Source organism: Solea solea, chromosome 16 (genome assembly GCF_958295425.1).
Source record: "Solea solea chromosome 16, fSolSol10.1, whole genome shotgun sequence".
NCBI classification, from domain to species: Eukaryota; Metazoa; Chordata; class Actinopteri; order Pleuronectiformes; family Soleidae; genus Solea; species Solea solea.
In genome coordinates this window covers 15075785-15096899 of record NC_081149.1, presented here as the reverse complement: position 1 = coordinate 15096899, position 21115 = coordinate 15075785, and the positions used below count along the sequence as shown (strand labels likewise).

Below are 21115 nucleotides of genomic sequence, written 5' to 3'. Positions count from 1 at the left end.
AGTCCATTAAATGATTTAAAATCCCAAAACGCACTGCACAAGCTGCCGACGATGCATCAACAACTGGTCAATTCCACAAATACAACAAATTACAGTAATCCAGCTGTAAAGTCGTGAAAACATGGATTACCCTCTCCATATCTTGTGTGGGGAGGTAGCCTTTGACCTTTGCTGAAAGTCTAATCTGACAAAAAAAAAAAAAAGGATTGTTTTATGAGCTGCTTTAACCAAGAGTTGAGCAGGTGAGACAGTTTTTAGGCAGTGGCCTAAATTAAAATAAATGAATAGTTGTGTTTAGTTGTGTGCTCAACTATTGGCACTGGGTCAAATGGACACAGTGCCAAGGTATCACGGCCTCATCGTACTGTTCTGCAACAGCGCCAAGATTTGTCCTCGACCGGCCCACCCAGGAGGGCCCTGCCTTTGCCTAATCAGGCACCATGGAAATCAGACACACACACGCAGGACTTTCAGCCATTTGGTTGCAGACCAATCCATTCATTATCCTACGTTATCTAGAATTACCAATAACAAGTTAAACTCAGAGGTGGAAAATAAGGAATGACGTTTACTCGTCATTTTAGTTAAGTGTGTTTTTTTGGACGTACTGCACTTTGCTACGTTTTAAATCACACCTGTTCACTTTGGCAGAGAAGGATGAGGACAGGTGAACTAAGCGCTAATTCAGCACTTTAATTTGTGAAAGTTTTGCCTTTGATTAAAACAATTCACGTGAGATTTATGTCCTCCTGTCCTTTTTGCACACAAGAAAGAACCTAGTAACTAAGTAACTTTTACTCTGAGTACATTTTAAAAGTACAAGTACTTTTACTAAGGTTTTAAGTGGGTGGTGCCAGAAGATTCTGATAAAAAAAGGGAGGATAACACTGAGACACAATCCCAAATTTGTGTGTTTGAGATTTTATGTGTGTTAAGTGTTTATTGTCAAAATGAGGGAGGTGTGAGTGTGTGTGTGTGTGTGTGGGGAGGTGAGGGGGGCACTAAACTCAATGTCGACGAGTTGAGGGCACATTCCTCCGTTGATTTAGTGGGCATTAAGATGAAGTGGAATGTGTCAAAGCTGCAGAGCTTTAGATCGCTGTGGTGTAAACTGACTGGGAGGAGCGCGGAGACTTTCTGACAGCCCAGACTGACGGATAACTGACACTCGCCTTAATGGGAGAGGGATGAGAGTGGAGTGGGGTGGGGTCTGTGTGTGTGGGGGGGTTGTTGTGGGGATGGAGAGGAGTTGCCTGTGAAAAGCGTGACTGAGGAAGGAACTCTGCACCTTAGGGAAATGAATAGAGATCTCAAATCTGGTGAAGGAAGGTCGTAGAGAAGCATGCGGACGGGTAAAAGGGAAAGACAGGACTGAGTCCAGTCACGACGTCAGGACGCTGGGATAAACAAATTTACTGTGGGACATGTGGGGGCTGATCAAGAGAGGAGCAGGGGGGAAAAAAAGACTCTAATCAACGATTTCAGAGGCTTATCTTTATTTTCTCAACATTGTTTGATAGCTGAAAGAAAGAGATAGAGACAGAAAATACAGAAAAGATTATTTTCTTAAGGTCCCGTTTCATACAACAGCAGACGATGGGTCAGTTGTGCAATTTTTGACAGAATATAGTTGATCAAAGGAACACAAACATAGAATATGTATACATATATGTCTATATCTATTTTTTTTTACCTTTTTTTTTTTTAAATAATATTCTATGTTATTCATAAGTCATGTCTTAAAAACAAGCTGGTTCAAACTGTTGTAATAACCCAACGCTACAAAGTCTTACGTGGTGCAAAAGCTTTCATCTAGCAATAAAACAGAGAACAAAAGCGGCGTGGAACAATCGGAGTAAAGGTCTGTGTTTGTGTGTTTTGCAGATTTCAGGCCTGAGAGAGTGTAAGCATGTGTAGCACGGTTGTGTGTTCCGTGTTCGTGTCTACGAGGACAGGACCGATTACATTACTGCAACTTTGGAACTTCAGGAAAAACTGACACAGAGAGGGGCTAGAAAAGAAAAAAAAATCTAGATGCCACACACACACACACACACTACATACTCAAATCAAAACATCAGTGCCATCAGCAGTAAAAGCACATTTATGATGGACTAAAAATGAACGTTTTCTTCACACCTCTACATCTACATTTTAGTGTGTAGTGCTGGTCTTATCTGACCCAGAAATAGCACCACACACACACACACACACACACACGCACACACACACACACTCAGAAGTGATAAAAAGGCAAACCACAGCGTGCAAAGAAATGGAGACTCACTTCCCCCCTGCTGTACGTAAACATGACTTCTACTTCCTCCTTATTTCCTGAATTCAGCCGTGTCCTTCAATAAATTCACAAAAAGTGCAAGCGCCAGTCTTTGTCAGTCTAGAAGCATGCGTCACATACAGTCCACACACTGTGAGACTCGTGTACAAAACAAAGTGAACCACCTCCGTCCTCACTCTGGTTCTCACACTCCTGCAATGGTGTTGATGACATAAAGCTACGTGACAGCACAGGTCAAGTCAAAGTGCACAAGGTCAAAAAAAAAAAAAATGCGCAAAATGAAAAAAGAAAGCAAGAAATGTGCGCCCTGTTTCTGTCGATGTAAAGCCCGTGTCCTTGAAACCCACATCCTTATCCCTTCCCACCCACTGATCAAAACTGCCGCGCTGATGTTGCCCACCCCTGCTGGTGGGGCCCGGAGGGGCCGGGCTGTCACACAGTCAGCGAGATGAAGCTGTTGTATCTCTGGATGTTCCTCTTGAGGATCTCTGAGCATGGGCCCAACACACGTTCGAAGCGGGGCCGGTCCAGCTTCACACATTTGAGGGGACCACGGGCGACTACGGTGGCTGCCCTGGGACGGTTCAAGAGCAGGGCAATCTCGCCTGGAGCAATAAGAAGACCACAATCAGCTGGGATGACATTAAAAATCCTCCACACCTACGTAGATATGAACATCTGAACATCAAGACAGTCCTTTATCGTTGAATGTGTGCGATTTATTTAAACTGATTAATGTATCAATATATAATAATTCTGTTGCCTTGTCAGGATCAGCAATCAGCAAAAGTCGGTTTTCAGTATCAAACTGATTGAAGTTGAGTATGAAAAATCAGCAAAAATCATATATTCATCATAATTATGCATTGACAAATGGCTAAGCGTCACTCACCAAAGTAGTCCGAGGGTCCGAGGCGTCCGACCTCCACATACTCCTCGTTGTCAGACCTGCGCTGCAGAACGGAGGCTATTCCCTGAAGACAGAGGAGATGAGGAGAGTGAGAGGAAAGAAAAGGCGTCAGAGACAAGAGGAAGAACAAAATAAGGAGATGGGGAAACACGAGGAAGGTTACGTTGTTGTTGGTGGAAAAGACAGTGGGGAAGAGAAGAACGGGGGTATTTAACAGGGGATTGAAAATGATCAGGAGGATTAAGCCGAGGAGAAATTCCTTTGCCTCATAAGAACACAGGTGCACAGGATTTAGCCCACGTCTGTGGGATAGACACCTGCTCTGTGGGACGCAGTATGTGCAGAAACTCGCTCACATATTCCAAGCGGGCTCTTGATAGAACATCTGATCAGTTCTGCTTTCAGAGTGTAACAAACACAAACAGCTCAACCGCTGAGAGTCCTCAGTGTCTCCATCGTGTAATCCCCAGTATTAATATTCACCCACACAATGGAAACAAGAGTATTGTCCAAAACTGAGGCAGCTACAACATAATGTGCCAAAGTCACCCCAACACACGGATACATACACGCTCAGCATGGTTACTCGTGGTACTGTATAAAAAAAATAAAAAAACATAAAGGAACAAACAGATGGACACAGAGTGAAAAAGCACACTTTGTAAAAATTCCCCAAAAACAAACACACACAGTGGGAAACTCAACAGCTGATGTCTGCTGGATCCTATGACCGACCGTGCTAAGGCTGTTACCATTACCCTCTGATTATTTAGTGATTTAGTGTGTGTGTGTGTGTGTGTGTGTGTGTGTGTGCATAATGACTCATGTAAAAAGTATACGGGAGGAAATTTGATTTCCGTTTACTCTGCCCAACAGATCATGTTCATGTTGCAGCTGTTGAGAAAACCCTTGTGCATGTGTGAATTAATATTTATCGTTATCTTTAGCCACCACCAGAGTTGTGCCCCTACGCCTCTGTACAGACGCGCGGTGTTGATGTCTAGACATTCACACGTGCTCAAGTTCAGCCGGACTTGGTAGCAGGTAGAAAACCCCGTGGGAGAACTTTAAAACAGATTTCCAGTGCCTTTTTCTCACCATCTCTAATTCTGTCCCCTTCACAGTCTCACCAGGCTAACGATGCTAAATATGAATATAATGAGACTTAATGAGAAACCCCCACGACTGCCAGCAACTTTTTGCAGACATGCAACGCTTCAGAGACTTTATATCACTCTGAGGGGGCTCACGTCGCATGGAATGAACTGTGGAGAAGTAAGAGGTAGTGTTCAAGACTACGGAGGTCACTCTGTGAGTAATACCTGGCCAAACTGTGCATCACAGGCAGTTCTAGGAAAATGGGGCATTTTTAAAAAAAAATTAATCATGCAAAGTGACAGAGCTCGAAGTTTGCTCCTTTTTTTTTTTAAACCTTCTTTACTCCAGTTCTAATGAATCAACGATATGTGTGAAGTTGCATGTTCTCCTATGTCCTCCAACAGACCTGTTTAGGAATTGAATTTAGTGATTTGAATCAGCGGCGATTGCTCTAAGACAGCAATTAAAGCTCAGTTTCCTCTAAAATGTCGTCAAATATGTGCTGTGTTGTATTTACATTTCAATACTAAACGTGCGATAAACGCGATTTAGAAAGTGTCACTAGTTTGTCACTAGTCTTACGTGACACTAAAACTCTCTCTAAGGTTTGTTTCACTGGGGTGAGCTCAGCGGTGAATGGACACAGGTGGCAAAAGCGTCACTTCCACGGAAGCTCAGCTTCTCCGGGAGTCGATGGAGCAGTGGGCGGGCGCAGACGCTGGGCTTCTGCATGATGACTGCCTCAGTCCTGTGTGGACCTTGTGAGGGAGGTCTGCAGACAAACAGCTTGTTGTTGTGTGTCATTTGTATATACACTGTAAATAAAAACACTATTATAACATTTCAGTTCAACATAATTATCACGTTTCCCTTGTTCTGTTTGGAAATGAGCTTCCTCTGTTTCAAAGACCAGCAAGACCTCCGCTGAGATACATAAACGGAAAAAAAAAATGTATGAAGTAATAGTGGATGTTATTTATTAGAATTACTTGGGAGTGCAGCGCAGATATTTGATTGTATTCTGGCAACATCTTGGGCCAACAACACAGCGAGAATGACTTTCTCGGAGAATGTGTGTTTGTGTGAGGTTCTAACTCGATTTGACAAGCTCGAGGGGGTGATGGGGATGGCAGCCAAAATCCCAGTCAGATGAAGTCTGCTGAATGTATTTTTGTAATTATGCCTACTGATTAAAGATCAGCCAGTCCCAGCTCCCAGGAGGTAAACTGATCACCCGAGACAGCTCTCTTAACTGCACTAAGCATGTGACTACAGACCAGAGGCAGGTAACTTCCTGTGTCGCCCCCCGACCTCCGTTTAACTCACTGTGAGCATGTAGTAGCAAGCAGCAGAGAAAAGGCTGGTGTCACACAGTTTGCTTTTGTGGTTGACTAGAACGCTGCTATGCTGACCAATTCAACCCGGTCATGGTATGCTCAGTCTAAGGCATTTAAGGCACAATATGAGCACGTCACGAAGAACGAAGACTTGAGCAAACACAGTTTTAAATCAACCAGAGGAAGACTGGAGTTAAACGTTGACAGACTGAATCAGACATAGGAGATAGATTAATGCTGACTAGGTTTGAACAGTTGGAGAGAAATGACGATGATGTGATGGAGCACAACCACATGACATCACCGCAAATGTCCCTGGTAATGAGAGCACAGCAGTCATTCATTATTAAAAAAATGACAACAACATCATTTTAATTCTTGTTTTCAATTTGTCTTGACAAATCCACCAAACATCACACACACTATGCACTAATGCAAGATTGAGAACTTAAAGAAGTTCAGTGTGTAAAACGGAACATTTGTTGTGTATCTGCTCCTTCTGTCTCTACCTAACCTCCCTCTTGTCCTTTCTCTCCCCCCTTTCTGTCCTCCACCTCTCCTCTGTCCGCCATTTTTTTACTTTCACCCCAACCGGTCGAGGCAGATGAAATAATAAAATATAAAATAAAATTGAATTGAATTGGATTTATTGGTGAAGTAGCATGTTGTTCCCTATTTCGCAGCATTTCATACGACGTAACAATTAAAATCCTGAACCCAAAAAAATATCTCTCTGTTTTATACAGAGAGACATGAATGGAACACACCGAGAAGGACGGTGCCTTGAGGACCCTGTGTTTACAACCAGTTGATTCCTTTCCTTTCCGTTCATGTCCAAACAAAGTGAGACAGCGCAGCACCATCTTGTACAGTTCGCGAAACATCCAGTGTGGTCCAGATTACCATCTCACACTATACCACCCCACGGGCGGCTCCGCAGATATTTCTTTGTATAAACAACGGGGATGCTGCTCCGCCACGCTGCCTGTCACAGGGTGCAAAGGTTACAAAGCAGGACAGGCACAGAGAGAGGAAATCACACAAAGTATGTGGGAATGATTAAATGAATGAATGAATGAATGAATGAATATCAAAACATGTATGAATAGATAAGAAAGAAATCATCACTGCTGAGTGGTATTCCTGGTCACATAAGGTCATACTTACTACTCATGTGGACCCTATGTGGAGGACTGTACACACTGTCTGCACATGCTCCCTGTAGCATAATACTAAACAGTCCAACAGGTGGCGCACTCTTGTTTTGGCCAAATAAGACATCAAAGAAGATGGAAACCATGGACAAGTTTCATATGAGGGCGAACGCCACGACAAAAATCTCCGCTACCGGAACGTAATGTGAGATCAAGTACGCATGTGTGGAACGCTGTGGAATTGCCGTCCTGTCCGTCCTCCACGCCGCTGCACGTTCACGCCCACTAATGTCTAAACACGTCGAACAATCGGCTCACACCGTGGGAGGGAAGTCGGAGAGATGCAGCCAGAGATGGAGGAAAGGTGATATGATGTTCACGAGGCTGTCAACAATGTCTGCACCTTCTCATTCAAACTGGAGTGGAATATAAACACATGTAAACACACAGATCAGAGCTGTTCTTTTTCCTCCATGAAACAGCCTTTGAAGAAAGTCGCTGAAAAAATGCTTTCACCCCAATCTTTACCTTTGCTCTTGTTGCATTCAGACAAACATGACTTCATTCATTAAATGCATTGATCTTCAGGTTTTTTTTTTTTAAACTGTTAAGCTCCATTAGCTTATTAGCACGTCCATGCAAAGAAGGTTACAGTAACAGCCAACATGTGACCCACAGAGGATTTCTTTTGTCTGAGACCCACAGGGACACTTCAGATCTCCTCAGTGGGATTACGCTTGTATGGGGTCAAAGGTCAGATATGAGACAACATGAGAGCAAATGCATTAGCACGAGGATCATCCACCCTCACCTTATTTAATTACATTTTCATTAAGTAGTAACTCAAGTCATAAAAATGATTGATTTGGCAACATAAAACAAAAAGACTTGTACCTCAACGTTGACTTTAACACCAGCAATTCAGTGATTTCAGTTTTTAGAAGTAAGATGGGGAAAAAAATTAAAGATCACTTGGTTGCAAAATTAGAAGCTTTGTAACCTGAATTACCTGAGAGGACGCACAGCTGTACTATTTTGCTTCCAAATGTTATGAAGTTAATTGGGATGCCGAAAGCATTTATTATCTCAGTAAATCTACTCACTGTTTAGTATAAATGAAAGGCACGTGATGATTTTTAAGACTAAAACACACTTTGGTCTTGACTAGAGACTTAATTAAAGGCCAAGGCGAGTCAAACAGGATAACTTCTCATCAGTGTTATTGTTAAATAGATTTTAAAATCTGCACAGATGTAAAGACAACATCCGTGCAGCACATCCTACATGCCACTTTCTTTTCACCATTTCACTCTCACAAATGTCTTTTGCCTTAATGTCTCCCTGGGCGCACTAAGGTAGACAGAGAATGTTGTGCGAATTGAAGAACATGTCCTGTAAAAGGGAGGAGTTGAAGAGAGGTGAGGCAGAGTCTTTACGGCCTCAAGAGTTCTGTAAAGGCTTGCTTGTACAATGTAAGGAAAATATGTAAACATGCCACTTTTCATTAGGGCCCCATTCCTCGTGCCAGGAAGGGACAGTGATGTCTCTATCTATACCTCTCTTTTGTGAATCCTCCACATCAAAAGGATGTAGTTGGTTCATCTGGGGTTTGTCTTTGGCTAATGCTCTGAGAACTATAGCAAAGAAACAAATGAGAGTGAGGAGACACCAAAGAAGAGGGAGATGAGAGGGAAACAAAACATTACACCTATTTTAGCTTCCTTCCAGAATATATTTTAAGATTTTAATGATACATTTTAAAGTATGATCTGGTCTTGCCCCCAGATACATTTTGGTTCTCCCCTTACTGTATGAGCCAGACTGTAAATTTGCACGCACGCACAGGTTTATTTAACCATGTCCCATGTCAGTTTCCTTACATATATATATATATATATAGATATATATATATATAGGGGAAAATGATATATATATATATATATATATATATATATATGTATATATATATATATATATATATATATGTATATATAGATATATATATATATATCAAAATCAACTCGCAACAGAACAAAGCTACGGTTCAGCAGCTCAGAATCTGTGCAGAATAAATAGAGAAATATACATATATAATGTACATAAATAAGATAAAAAAGGAGTATACACATATATTGCACAGTAAAAAAATCATAGAATGCTACGCTGAAGATTGCCTGTTGTCGTGTTGCTGTACTAAAAGTCGACACAAAAAAAAATTCTCCTTCTGCTTTGGGGTTTTTATGGTCGTTGGCAAACCAGCTGAAATGTGAATTACCGCCACCTTTATTGTTCTGCCGCTGGGGCACAAAGAACTCTGGGATATGGCGCTTGTCACGTGACAACAGACACAGACGCACACTCCTGACGATCCAAACACAGCTGGTCTGGTTCCACTCCCTCCATGTTGATTACAGGCCACGCCCAGGTTTGGTCACACCTGTGTCTGATTTGCCCATTAGCTCTCAGTATTTAAGCTCTGCTCACTGCAGGGTCATCTCGCCACATTACTGCAAGTGGTCCAGCGTGTGTAGTTGTGTTTGACCCTGTTTTAGTGATTTTTGTTACCTCTGCCTGATTGACTACTTGATTTTTGCCTGAACCTTCTGTGTCTCATTTCCAACCACTCTTTATGGGTTGCTGTAACCATGTTTTGAAAAGTGCTATGTAAATAAAGTTGCAATAGTTAGATTTACATTTTTAATCAGCCTCCATCCTGCTGTAGGTCCCTCCCTGATCTCTTTGACTCATCCCTGTCTTTCTGACTCCCTCTCTCTCTCTCTCTCCCTCTCCAGGGAGGCTGGGTCTTCTGACCCCGTGTGAAAGTCAGCAATGCGCATTCCACCACAGTCCACCCTGCTCTGGGAAAATCAGTCCCTGCTACATGAGAGAGCGAGTGAGAGAGCGAGGAGTGACAGAGTGACAGAGAGAGCTTAGGGGAAAATGATAGAGAAGGGAAGGAGGCACATAATGCTGCTGGGTGTTGCAATTAAAGAAAGACCAAAAGGGAGGGGAAAAATGTTATTCTTGATCAGGAAAAGCTTAAGAAAGTTGGAGAATTGCCCTTCTTCCTCAGTGATGAGGGTTGGTGCACGCTGCTTACTTACTTACTAACAAAATTATGATGCTCAAAATCTCTGGTGTGACATTCATGAGGAGGGAGATGGTAACCTGGAATGTGCTGGCTGCCTTTGACTTTTTCCTCCTCTGTCTCTCCATCCAATAATCCTACGAAGATTCCCCTGCATATTTTGTCTTTCTCCTCACAGGGATGTCAAATGTCTCAGACTGATGAGTCATGCATTGCAAGCGGCTAAATTTGCATCCTTAACCCCAAATGGATTCATTTTTTTTGCACAAACTGCTTTTAAGGGATTTCTGCAGTTTCAGTAGGCTTCAATTGGAAGCTCAAACTTGACCAACGCTGGGTCTGATAATGTGCGGTGTATACTTAGAGAATACTTTAGTGTACTGGTGTAGAAATATTTGGACAAGGACATGTCATGTGTTTGTTTGGCTTTATACTTGAGCGTACTGGGTTTTTAAATAAAACTGTGGCCAGTGAGGAATTAAGAAACAACCTTCAGTTTGCTGTGTGGCAGCAGGGCTGTGTGTCTGTGCAGGCCATTTTTATTAACATCAGTCCTGAGTGATATAATAAGTGTGGAGCACAACTGTTCATACCTGGAATGAAAGTGTGTCCAGGTGTCTCCTGTGACATGTCTGCTGGCCTGGTTGTAATTAGTATGACTGTACAAATGTGTCTGTTCTCAATTTGTCCTAAGCATGTTGACAGCAGATGTGGGAAGTAAAATAAAGGCAAAATGTACCTTATTTGTTTATTGTAAATGATGTACAAAAACAAAAAAAACATTAACGTGAATGGTTGAAATCAGAAGTTTAGGCTTATGGGCAGCAAAATATTTGAGGAGGGACATCGTAGGAGAGTGGGGAGATAGATGACAGAGAGATGGAGGATCACAGGTGAAGGCAACAAAACAGGAATTTGGCTCATGAGGACTCTTGATGGACACAGGGTGAAGAGCATGATAAAGACAGACGGGCATTCAACTAAATCCGAGAATAAGTGGGTAAAGTAGGAGGCAACGACAACATGACAGACGATTGCATCCCCACCCCCCAGAACCCTGATGACTTATGGAGTTAATCAAACGTGTGGTAGGATGACAGGCGGGGGGGGCCCTGTTCAAGAAAGCCTACAGTGTCAGGGCTGTTCTCGCAGTATTTGTGGTTGAAGGTCTGTGACAGAACACCAGTGAGTAGTCTGTCTGCTGGTGGCAATATTCTAGGATCAGTTCGGATCTCAGCAAAAAAAAAAGCCCCCATCAGCGCTTCTGCGTGACGACGTGTACTGTACATCAGGTCTAGGACCTACTCGATGATACATACATGGTGTCGTTCCTCACAACATCTACACAACATCTTTTTTGTGTGTTTTTATTGGTTATGGCACTGCAGTCAGTTGGTTGCTGGATTCTCCCTGTGATCACTGATATTTATGTTGCTTTAATTCATCTAGATATACAGTAGTTTGTGGTTTTGTTTGATTACCTCGAGTTCATTTGACAGCAATCCCTTTATCCGTCCTCCAACATTTCAACATTTCAAAAACATTTTGGGTTGTGTTTAAAGGGAGACGTAACACACACGCACGCACACACACACACAGACTGACATTACCTCTGTGATAATGAAGAAGTCATCACCAGGGTCTCCCTGCACCACTATTTTCTCTCCATCGTCAGACTGAACAGGCTCCAGAGCATCCGCTACAGTCAAGCGTTCCCACTTATCCAAGGACTCTGTGAAAGGACATCTCATATAGATCAGTAACAAAACAAAAAAAAAGAGTACCTAGGTTTGTAATAACATTATCAATGCGGTGCAACTGGAGATTTACAAACATGTATCTGTTTATGTCTCGTGGTCCAGTAAGAAGGACTGAATTATGAGTTCAACCTTTAACCTCTGGCTAATCCAGTCTTTCATCAAGCACCATTACATCTCAGATCCTCTGCCTCCACAGTCCCATCATGGGGCATTGAAATGCTAAAGCACCTCAAAATAAACCTCTAAATCTGTAAGACTGAGGGTGTGGTGATGGAAAGCTGTCCTCTCCCGGATTAATTCCAGTCTGACCAAACCATGACACTAAGATCAAAAGTTTCTAGTATAGACTAGTATATTTGGAAGGGAAACTCATTTATATATTAAAAAAAAAAGTAAGGAAGATCTGATGTTAATATTTAATATTTCCGTTCTTTTTATGAAAATTGTAAAAACACATTTGTAATTAAAAAAAAGTTGATGATTACTTAATGAATTTAAAGACAAGTGACTGTAAAATCTCAGAAGAGATTTATTTCTGTGACATTTATCATATTTGAACATTTGTGACTGGATCCTGCAAAAACCTGATGAAAACTTTTTTCAGTTCGTGTTGATCTTGAGAGCCAGTGGCGACAGCTGTCTTTCCGACTGTCCAACCACACGTAGAGTCACGTGGTTAGCCTAGGGTATTTCTAGAAGCTGTTGGTATTCACGCAGAATCCCAAAAACACAGATGGTCACACATCTTCACTGGGAAAATGTTCCGAAAGAGTTTAGAGAGACTTTTTTTTTCATAGGCACAGGAACCAATAGTAACTAAATATCTCCACACAGAAGATTTACCACATGAGCTCACCCTACATGCAATCGGATTACTTGTCTGCAATGAAAACACTCCCCATCTTTAGCTTTGTCTAGAACAAAGGATTATTCAGTGCCTTGATTTGACTAAGACGTGAGTTAGAGGTGTAAAACTATAGCAGAATCTCTTTGTCTGAGACTATTGTCTCCTGATCTGAGTAACTGATCCCTGTGTGTGTGTGTGTGTGTGTGTGCGCGTGCGTGTAAATGTGGTGTGTGTGCGTAAAATGTGTATGTACTTAGGATTAACTAAGGTGCAGGTCTGGTGGTTTGGAGGTGTCCAGTGTCCCTTCTAGTGGGGCCGTGGTGTCTGCCGGCCGGGCCCCAGATAGATGTCCCCTGTCTGGCTGCAAGCTAAAGGCAACAGGTTCTACAGAGGTGATCCTTAACAGCCTGGCAGGTAATGTGATACACAAATGTGCTGACTAAAGAAGCTACATTTCATGCTTCGCAGAGCCTGCACCCACTTGGATCACCTTGCTACACACACACATATATATATTACACTCACAATTGGCCATTTAGATGTTGAAACCTCTGTATGTGTGTGTCTGTGCGACAAAGAACATGTTGTTTTCTTACCCTTCGCTCCACGACATCAAGGGCTTGTAACCCAATTTCATGGCTATCTCAAAAATCAAAGACTAACAACAACACTCCCGCCTCCTACCCCTCCTCCAATTCAGGGAAGCAGAGCAACACGAAGACAAGGAAAGCACTCCGAAGTGAGATGCGAGTGCTTGAATACAGGCCTCAACACGGCTGTCCAAAAGGGGGGTGCAAGAGAAAAGGAGGTGAATGAAAAGAGAGCGGACCTTGTAGAGACATTCTCTTCAGACCTGAATTGAGTGTATGTGTTTACTCAGCCAGCTAATAACTCTGTACAGGGGGCATGGCCTTGCTCTATACACCACACACACATGATCAAGTGGAAAGGGATGAGATGTCAGTTCCATTTGCAACTCGTTTTGAAAATCTGAATGAATCTCATTCCCCATTTCACCACACTCAATGGCCTGTGTAGGCCGGTGTTATCCTAATTCCAGTGGGAAAAGAGAGGCTTAGCTTAACTCCCTCTTTTTTTAATTGTCCACACAGCGACATTGCACATTGTGACTGGCTTTTAATAAGAGCAGAAGATTAGGACTGCACACACAGAACATACTCAACTATGGGCCTTGTGTGACAACGCATGCCTGTGTTTATGTGGGCTAATCTACAGTATACAGTATGTTGCACTGCCCGCACCCCGCTGACTGCGTCTGAAGATTTATGCGTAACCGGGTGCACATGTGGGAATGTAATCATGCTTCAGCATATTTGTAAATGCTGAAACAAACAAACGGGATGTCATTAAATAAATAATAATAAATAATAATAATTAAATAAATTGAATTCATTGCAGTTGGGCTGCAGCTTACGGTTAATTTCAGAATCGATTAATCTGTCGACTACTGTCTCAATGAATCGAGCGGTCGTAAAATGTCAGAAAATGTAGAAAACCTGGAAATGAACAAATCAAAATGATTCAGTTTGAATGATTTCCTTGTCATATGGAGCAACAAGGAAACCAATATGAGAAACTTGTTTTCAATTATTGAAAAAACACTCAAAACTGATTTAATCGATCATCAAAATAGTAGACGATTCATTCATTAATAATGGACTCATCAAATAATCGCTGCAGGCCTAAAGTGCCGCCGTGATTCAGACTCACCAAGAATGGAGACCTTGCTTAGGAACTCTTCATACATCTTTCTCTTCCTCAGTGTGCTGCCCTGTAAAAGAAACAAAGTTTATAAAATGATACGTGTGATTAGCCTGAAAACATTGTGATCATCATAATTACTAATTGGAGGAACTCCTAATGAAAAAGAACATTGATCAGTGATCAACTGTCGCCATAATGAAGTGAAATCCTGTCATTTGTGTCATTATATTGTACCGTACGTACATCCATTCATGCATCCCATCCATTCTTTCTGTCTTGCAAGTGTAAAGTCTATTTAAATAGACACATGTCGTAGAAGCACTTAATGCCACAACTGCTATTGTTACAAATAGTACAAAACGCAGAAACCACGGGCAACCACACAACAAAATATAACATGATTGAATAGATCATAGCTCATGGGGTCAGACTTATAGAAAACGTTCAATGCTTATGTGTGACTGTTTGTGTGTGGCCCACCCCACCCACCGAGCAGGGGACTTTCCCCTCTCTGCCTCTGCCATGAACATCAGGTGCTTCCTGACAAGTCTAGACCCAGAGGGACCCCTTCTCTGACTGCATTTCTCCTTCTTTCTTTTTTTTCCCCCCTCCTTCTCTGCATGGAACCACTTGGCAAGAGTGGGAACATAAAGAGAGAAAGAGAGAGTGAGGAGAGACAATCTTGTCCGCCCGCCCTGTGTCTGCCTTTGCATATGGAAATGATATATTGAGGCTTGGGGTGTCTTTGGTGCGTAAGTGCCTAAGACCCGCTGCTGCCTCTAATTTCATATAATTTCACATTTTGTCTTAAAAGGGGAGAAAATGTTCCCAAGTGAGCCAACGTCAAACTCAAAATCGTAAACAACTTGATTAAAGGAATTCTAGCCTGCATTGCCTCCCTCCTGGATAAATGATTGGAGTCTGTGTGTGTGTGTGTCTATTTGTGTGTATGCAGAAGGACAGTGTGTGTGTGTGTGTGTGTGTGTACAGCCTGCTTTTAGTTGTGCCACTTCTGCTCCGTTGCTGTCTCTGCAGACAAAACTGCATGCTCACTCACACATGTACAGTATACTCTACTTTGAACATAATCTCACACGCAAGTACAAACACACTAGACGCATGCGCACAGTTCTTCGGATTTTATATATTTTCTTTCTGTGGAACTCCTCTGACAGACTTGTCGAGCTTAAAGGCTTATGCCTGGGCCACACTGGACGCGTGTGCAGAGCGTGAAGGCTGCAGCACTTGATCTGCTGCGTCTTGCCCGTTTCTGTCGGTCTGCTGCAGAGCTGCTGCTGCTGCTATGTTTTTACATAAAAATGAAAAGTAAAATTCAAATAAATCCTGTTCTGTACTTTTAAATATGCCTCCGTACTCTACTCTACAGTATGAACGGTGCATCCGCTGGTCCTGCAAATTATTCATCATGATAAAAGCCTTCATCAAAAAAACTGAACTGTGACTTTGTATGCACACCTTCGCTGTGGCTCAGGGCCTCACTGTGCACACACAACATATTACACAGCAGGTCTTGGGATTTACTGTCATGGATAGAATGAAGGTGATACCGTTTCTAAATGTGTGATTCTACAATTTCGCATTATCATATCTTTTTCCCTGCATCAGTCCCTCGTCTTCCCGACTACTTGGGAGGGCCTACGTACATATTCCAGGTACGAAACCCCCCCCCCCCCCCCCTACTCCTGTTGGTCCTAATGTGTTCACTCCTGCTGTGGTTACAGATGAACCAGCCTCTGCGTCTGCTCACTGTCTTTGAGGTCGAATCATCAAAGTGCTAAGATGTGGAGCAAAGCCAGAATAAACCAACCTCACCTTCATCTCACTCCAATGTGAAACACAAACACACACACACACACAGCTCCTCATTTCTTGATATCATTTCTCCTTTCGTCTCATGTTCTATTTGTTGACAGTGGTCTGTTAGTGTGTTAATGGATTTGTCTGTAGCTGTGTGTCTTTAAATCAAAGATGAAAAAGATACATGGCACAACAAGGAGGGCATTGTGTGAGCGGAGTTGACACAATGGAGTTTGGTGTCTTTATCACGGGAAATGGTATTACACTGTTTACAAAATGAACTTCTGGATAAAAAGGAAAAGAGGAGGTGGGGTCATGTGGTTTTGAAGACTCAGATTTTACATGACAAGATCATTTTGTTACATAACCCGTGTGTCGACGTGCTCGGTGTTTGAAATTTGTATGGTGGTATAAGTTACAGGCTAAAGGGAGAGGCAACTACGGCTGTGGTGTGATGGATACGGACACATGTGAAGGTGCTCTAGAATAACTCATTATTTCATTATCAGGGATTGTTCAAACTACAAAACTTTGAGTACTTCCAACAACCAGAGGATATTTGTCATTGTTACTTATTATTTAAGTGACTGGAAATCATTTATCATCAAACCTGTTGCACATAAGGTTTTTAGTGATTAACTATTTGATTAATCTACACAAAGGGATTTAAAACTATGAAAAAGAATATAATATATAGCAGTATATATATGTATGTATACGTGTGTATATAAATAACCTGCAATCTCTTACTCATCACTGTTTGCTATATGAGCGTTGTGGCTGGGCTTCTTTGTCTATACGTAGACTAAACCATTGGCAGATATTATTTTCCAAAGCTATTCTCGGTCTTCTCCCCTCCTACCTGTTGACTTTTATCAATCAGAGGAGCTCTGGATCCTATCGGCTTCATTTCCAGGGTGTTCTCTCACTGCCTCTCTCACTCCCAAGGGTCAGAACTGACTTGGGGGGGGGGGGGGGGGGGGGAATTAGGCTTTTATATTCGCAGCTCCCTTAAACTTAAAGGCGTGGTCTCACTGGATGTTTTAGGAGAATGCTGGACGACTCTGAGGCAGACACATCTGTCTGTAGATGCTCATGATTGTGATCTTGAAAAATGGGTTTATTTAGTTTTTGTATCGTATGTGCGGCTGCTGACTGTTTGACAATCTGTAACCCAAATATTCAGTCTTTACAGTCTGAAAATTTGGAGATGCACCCAAGAAGCAGGACAGGGGAGAGCCAGATGTGCAAACAATGAAAATGATGGGAGCACAGCAGCCCACCTTCCCAAGCTCCTGACTAACTAGCTCCAGGCATAAGCACTCAGAAACACGCACACAGTAACAGAGAAAGAGAGAGTGCGAGAATGCTTACTGTGTTGGCCTATGACGCTGCCAGCATACCACATTTTATAAAAACAGCTTTACAAATCATTGACAGCAATAATTAACTACAGGTTCACATAACTGAATTCTGTTTCACCACGTCTCCTCTCCTGCTGCAAGAAACGAAGGAATGAAGGCTGAGAGAGATAGAGAGAGAAAAGGGGGTGGGGGCCGTGGGGTCCTCTCAAAAGAAGGGTTACCGGGGCAGACTGTGCCCTCAGTTAAACTATGTGCTTAAGGGGTGACATGAGTGCTGGGCAGGCCGGTGCCAACTTACACTGAGCTGAATGGTCCAAAAACAAATCTTAGTCATCTCTGCCGGTTCAAACTATTTTCAACAAAGAAAATGTTTCTTTCACAGGCATTTGGAAGGTTAATTGGAGGCTAATCTAATTTATTTGGAATATGGTGCTCTAGGAACATTCAAGGTGGAATTTAGATGAGCAGAAGCAACTGTGTGTATTTTTATTTTAACCCCTTCAAGGCCTTTTCTGGTATAAACACTGACCTTGTCAGGAGCAGAAGACCAAAGCTCAGTCCTGATGATACTGAAAGTCATTTCTGAATCTCTGGTAAAAGTTATGACTAAGGTGTGAATTGTGGTAAGGTTAGGGTTAGACATTAACTGGTTATGGTTAGGGTTAGGGATAAGACTGCAAGTGAATGCAGTGTCCTAACAAGAATAGCTGCACAAACCTGTGTGTGTGTGCATGCGTATGTGTGTGTGAGAGAGAGCTGGGTATGACAACTTGGGCAGAGCACCTTGTGTTTCCAGTTTAAACATTTAGACATTCCTGCCAGATAGGCTCCTAGAGCGGGACATGTATGCTGAGGCATTCGAGTTGACCCGCTGTGTCTCCACTGCAGCCCTCACCCACTCCCCTCCTCTTCTACTTTTCTGGCCCCATTCATTTAGAATCAAACCTAGAGGAGGATGTGACCAACTGAGTATGTGGCATGTGTCTGTTTTGAGCATTAAAAAAAATTGTGTAAACTATTCTATTTAAAGACGAGGAGGAGGAGGAGGAGGAAGGACCATGAATGGTGAGCGTGTAGAGAGTCAGCGCCATCACAGTTCTCTCTGTTGCTTTGTCGCTGTGTGGCAGCTGTTAAAATCATGCGATTCAATTAACCTGCAAAATTAGTAGTTTCCTAGATTGCTTGGCTTCTGCTGAATAAAGAAAAGAGTCAACAATTTCTCTGACCATGGGTGGCGATGCTGATCTGGCTGGTACAAGGCTTCTGCAGTGTTTGTGTGTGTGTGTGTGGGTACACAATGAGGTTAGTGTGGTGTAGCCTTGGGACAATTAATTATGCACCACATTTACGTCTCCGCGTCGGAGTTAATTAATAGCTACCCAAGCAGTGGTTCTCTTTCTATCTTTAGTGTGATATTAACAACCTAAAACAACCTCTAAAAGTGGAAACTGTCAGGTCAGAATGTTGAAGTTCCTACCATGAGGATGCGCCGGTAGCTGTCTCGGTCGATACCCCACAGTTTAAGATCAGTCTTGGCCTTGACAGTGGCAGCTCTGGGAGTTCCATAGATCAGGGCCAGCTCTCCAAAACTCCCCCCTTCTCCAATACTGGTCACCCACTCGCCGTTCACATACACCTGCAGACAGAGTGACACAGAAATTGATGGATAGGGCTGTAAATGCTTCTGAAGAATGTCAATCATCTATTTTCTCTGGGTTCCTTGGTATGCTCACGAGGCTTGAACATGAGATCCTCGCTAAGCCCTAAGATGAGACCTTCCAAAAGGATCTGATCCCTCCCTCCAACCTCCAACCACCCCTTTTATTTCCTCCACCATGTCTTTTTAGAGTCTTTGCTTTGATTTAGAACAAAAAAAAGCTGTGGTAGATTTTGTGGGTCTACCTTCACATCTAAAACAAACACATACACTGTCATGTGCAGCTCTATTTAGGGCAATCAGTATAGCTTAACAGACAATAAAACCTCACTGGGGCTCATTCAGGCTGTCTCTGGGGCTGTTACGGTTTCACCTGTTGACACATTACCCAATATCTTATTGACTTAATAAAGAGCCTTTATCCCTCCTGTGGCCGTGGCGGATTTTCAGAATTGTTGCAATGCCATTATTCAAGGCTCAGTGTATCACCAGGGAATCGTCCTTCACTATAAACTGTTATGGCCTCCGAGGTGCAAAGTGCTGGTTACAGTTACATCACGCCCAGAAGAAGAACAATTATATGAATGTTACTAAAGCATTACATCAGAACATACGGGTCATATAACAGGCTCTTTTGCAGTTTCCTGAGCTAATGCTTAAACAAAGAGTATGTAATTTCAGCTGTTAGCGGTCCCTAAATCAAAACAATAACAAAAGACCTAGAACAACGTGAAGCGAACATCAATGAGGAGTCTTGTTCCACTAGTGATAAATAAACACAATAAAAATGAAAAAACTAAAGACAACACACTGGCTAACTAGTAGAACCAAATATTTCCTTGTAGCAGAGATGATCTCATACAAAGGTGACCAGATGAAACACAGATTTCTAGGGATGAGTTTATTTTTTTTAAATAATTCTGTTGAAGCATGGTTGAAAAGCAATGTCTGACTTTCACTGGTTAAATTTCATAGAATTTTTATTTATTATTACTTTTGTCAGATTCAAGTTATTTCTGTGACCATTGTGAGTTTTTCTTTCATTAACCCGAAGGGCACCAACAATTTTGTCCATGTGTGTAAGTACAATCAAGTCGGATTTTTTTGGATACTTAAATGCAGAAATGTTCCATATTATATCTTTAAGTTTTCCCTAAAGACAAAGACTTTGCATTTATTCTTTACTTCTGTACATGTGATCCTGTTTGGCTCCTCTCACACACACACACACACAATATTGAAAATGTAAAAAAATGGAAACGTACAGTAATACGTCAGCAGTTTAGAGAAGGTAAAATGGAGTTCGTGATGACAAAGTATGAAGCACTCTTAGTCTTGAACAATGTCTTCTGTCCCACAGCTGTCACAGATATATTTTATTTAACTACAGCAGACTGTGTGTGTCTGGTGCTAATTAAGAGGCAACAAATCTCAAAGTCTGGTGTATGAGCAGGCATTGTTTCTGTTTGTAGTCACTTGAAGTGCATTTTCTGTCTTGAAGCAATTTCAGGTTTATTTTACATTGAAACGCCACCATTCCACAAGACAATAAGAACACAATGAACTGTTTACATGGAGGTCAAAGTACATAATAACCTTAAGATTCACTAAAAGTATAGTATAATATAGATATATTAATCTGTAGTGCTAGATATGTGATATTTAGTGGAGAAATAACCTTTCATTTAGATCATTTTGGATTGAGGGCCTAATTTCTCTTCTTAAAAACCCATATATACATAAAGTCTGTGACATGTATGCATTTGTGTGCACACAGACATGGAGGAATGATAAAATCGGTGTCAGCTTCCAGAGGTTTTCGTGGGATGCCAGCAGATTCACACCCCAATTTAATTAAAGACATCTCCACACTTTAGTAACATTTAGTTGGAGGCAGCAGCTGTCTGTGCAGACAGATGGGTGGATGGTGGAGTAGAGGAGGATGTGGTGTGGGTCACAGTGAGGCAGGGGACAGGGGTGTTCACCCCCAGCTTGGACGCTGATTGACATGGCCCTGCTTGTGAGAGCCGATGACTATAAGGCCAAAGTCTTAGGTGAGAG

At 42.2% G+C, this 21115-nt stretch overlaps 1 protein-coding gene across 3 annotated transcripts in view; it reads right to left on the bottom strand.

Moving 5' to 3' along the window:
* Positions 1 to 1989: 1989 nt before the first annotated feature.
* prkar1b (protein kinase, cAMP-dependent, regulatory, type I, beta) overlaps positions 1990 to 21115 on the bottom strand; it is a 54963-nt gene continuing 35837 nt past the window's right edge. For all 3 annotated transcript variants that reach the window (XM_058654164.1, XM_058654165.1, XM_058654166.1), the window contains 5 exons: positions 18875 to 19033; positions 14222 to 14282; positions 11494 to 11615; positions 3189 to 3270; positions 1990 to 2901 (listed from right to left, as the gene is read on the bottom strand). In XM_058654164.1, the coding sequence (XP_058510147.1) occupies positions 2729 to 2901; positions 3189 to 3270; positions 11494 to 11615; positions 14222 to 14282; positions 18875 to 19033 (597 nt within the window). In that variant the 3' untranslated portion in view covers positions 1990 to 2728. The remainder of the gene's footprint in view (positions 2902 to 3188; positions 3271 to 11493; positions 11616 to 14221; positions 14283 to 18874; positions 19034 to 21115) is intronic.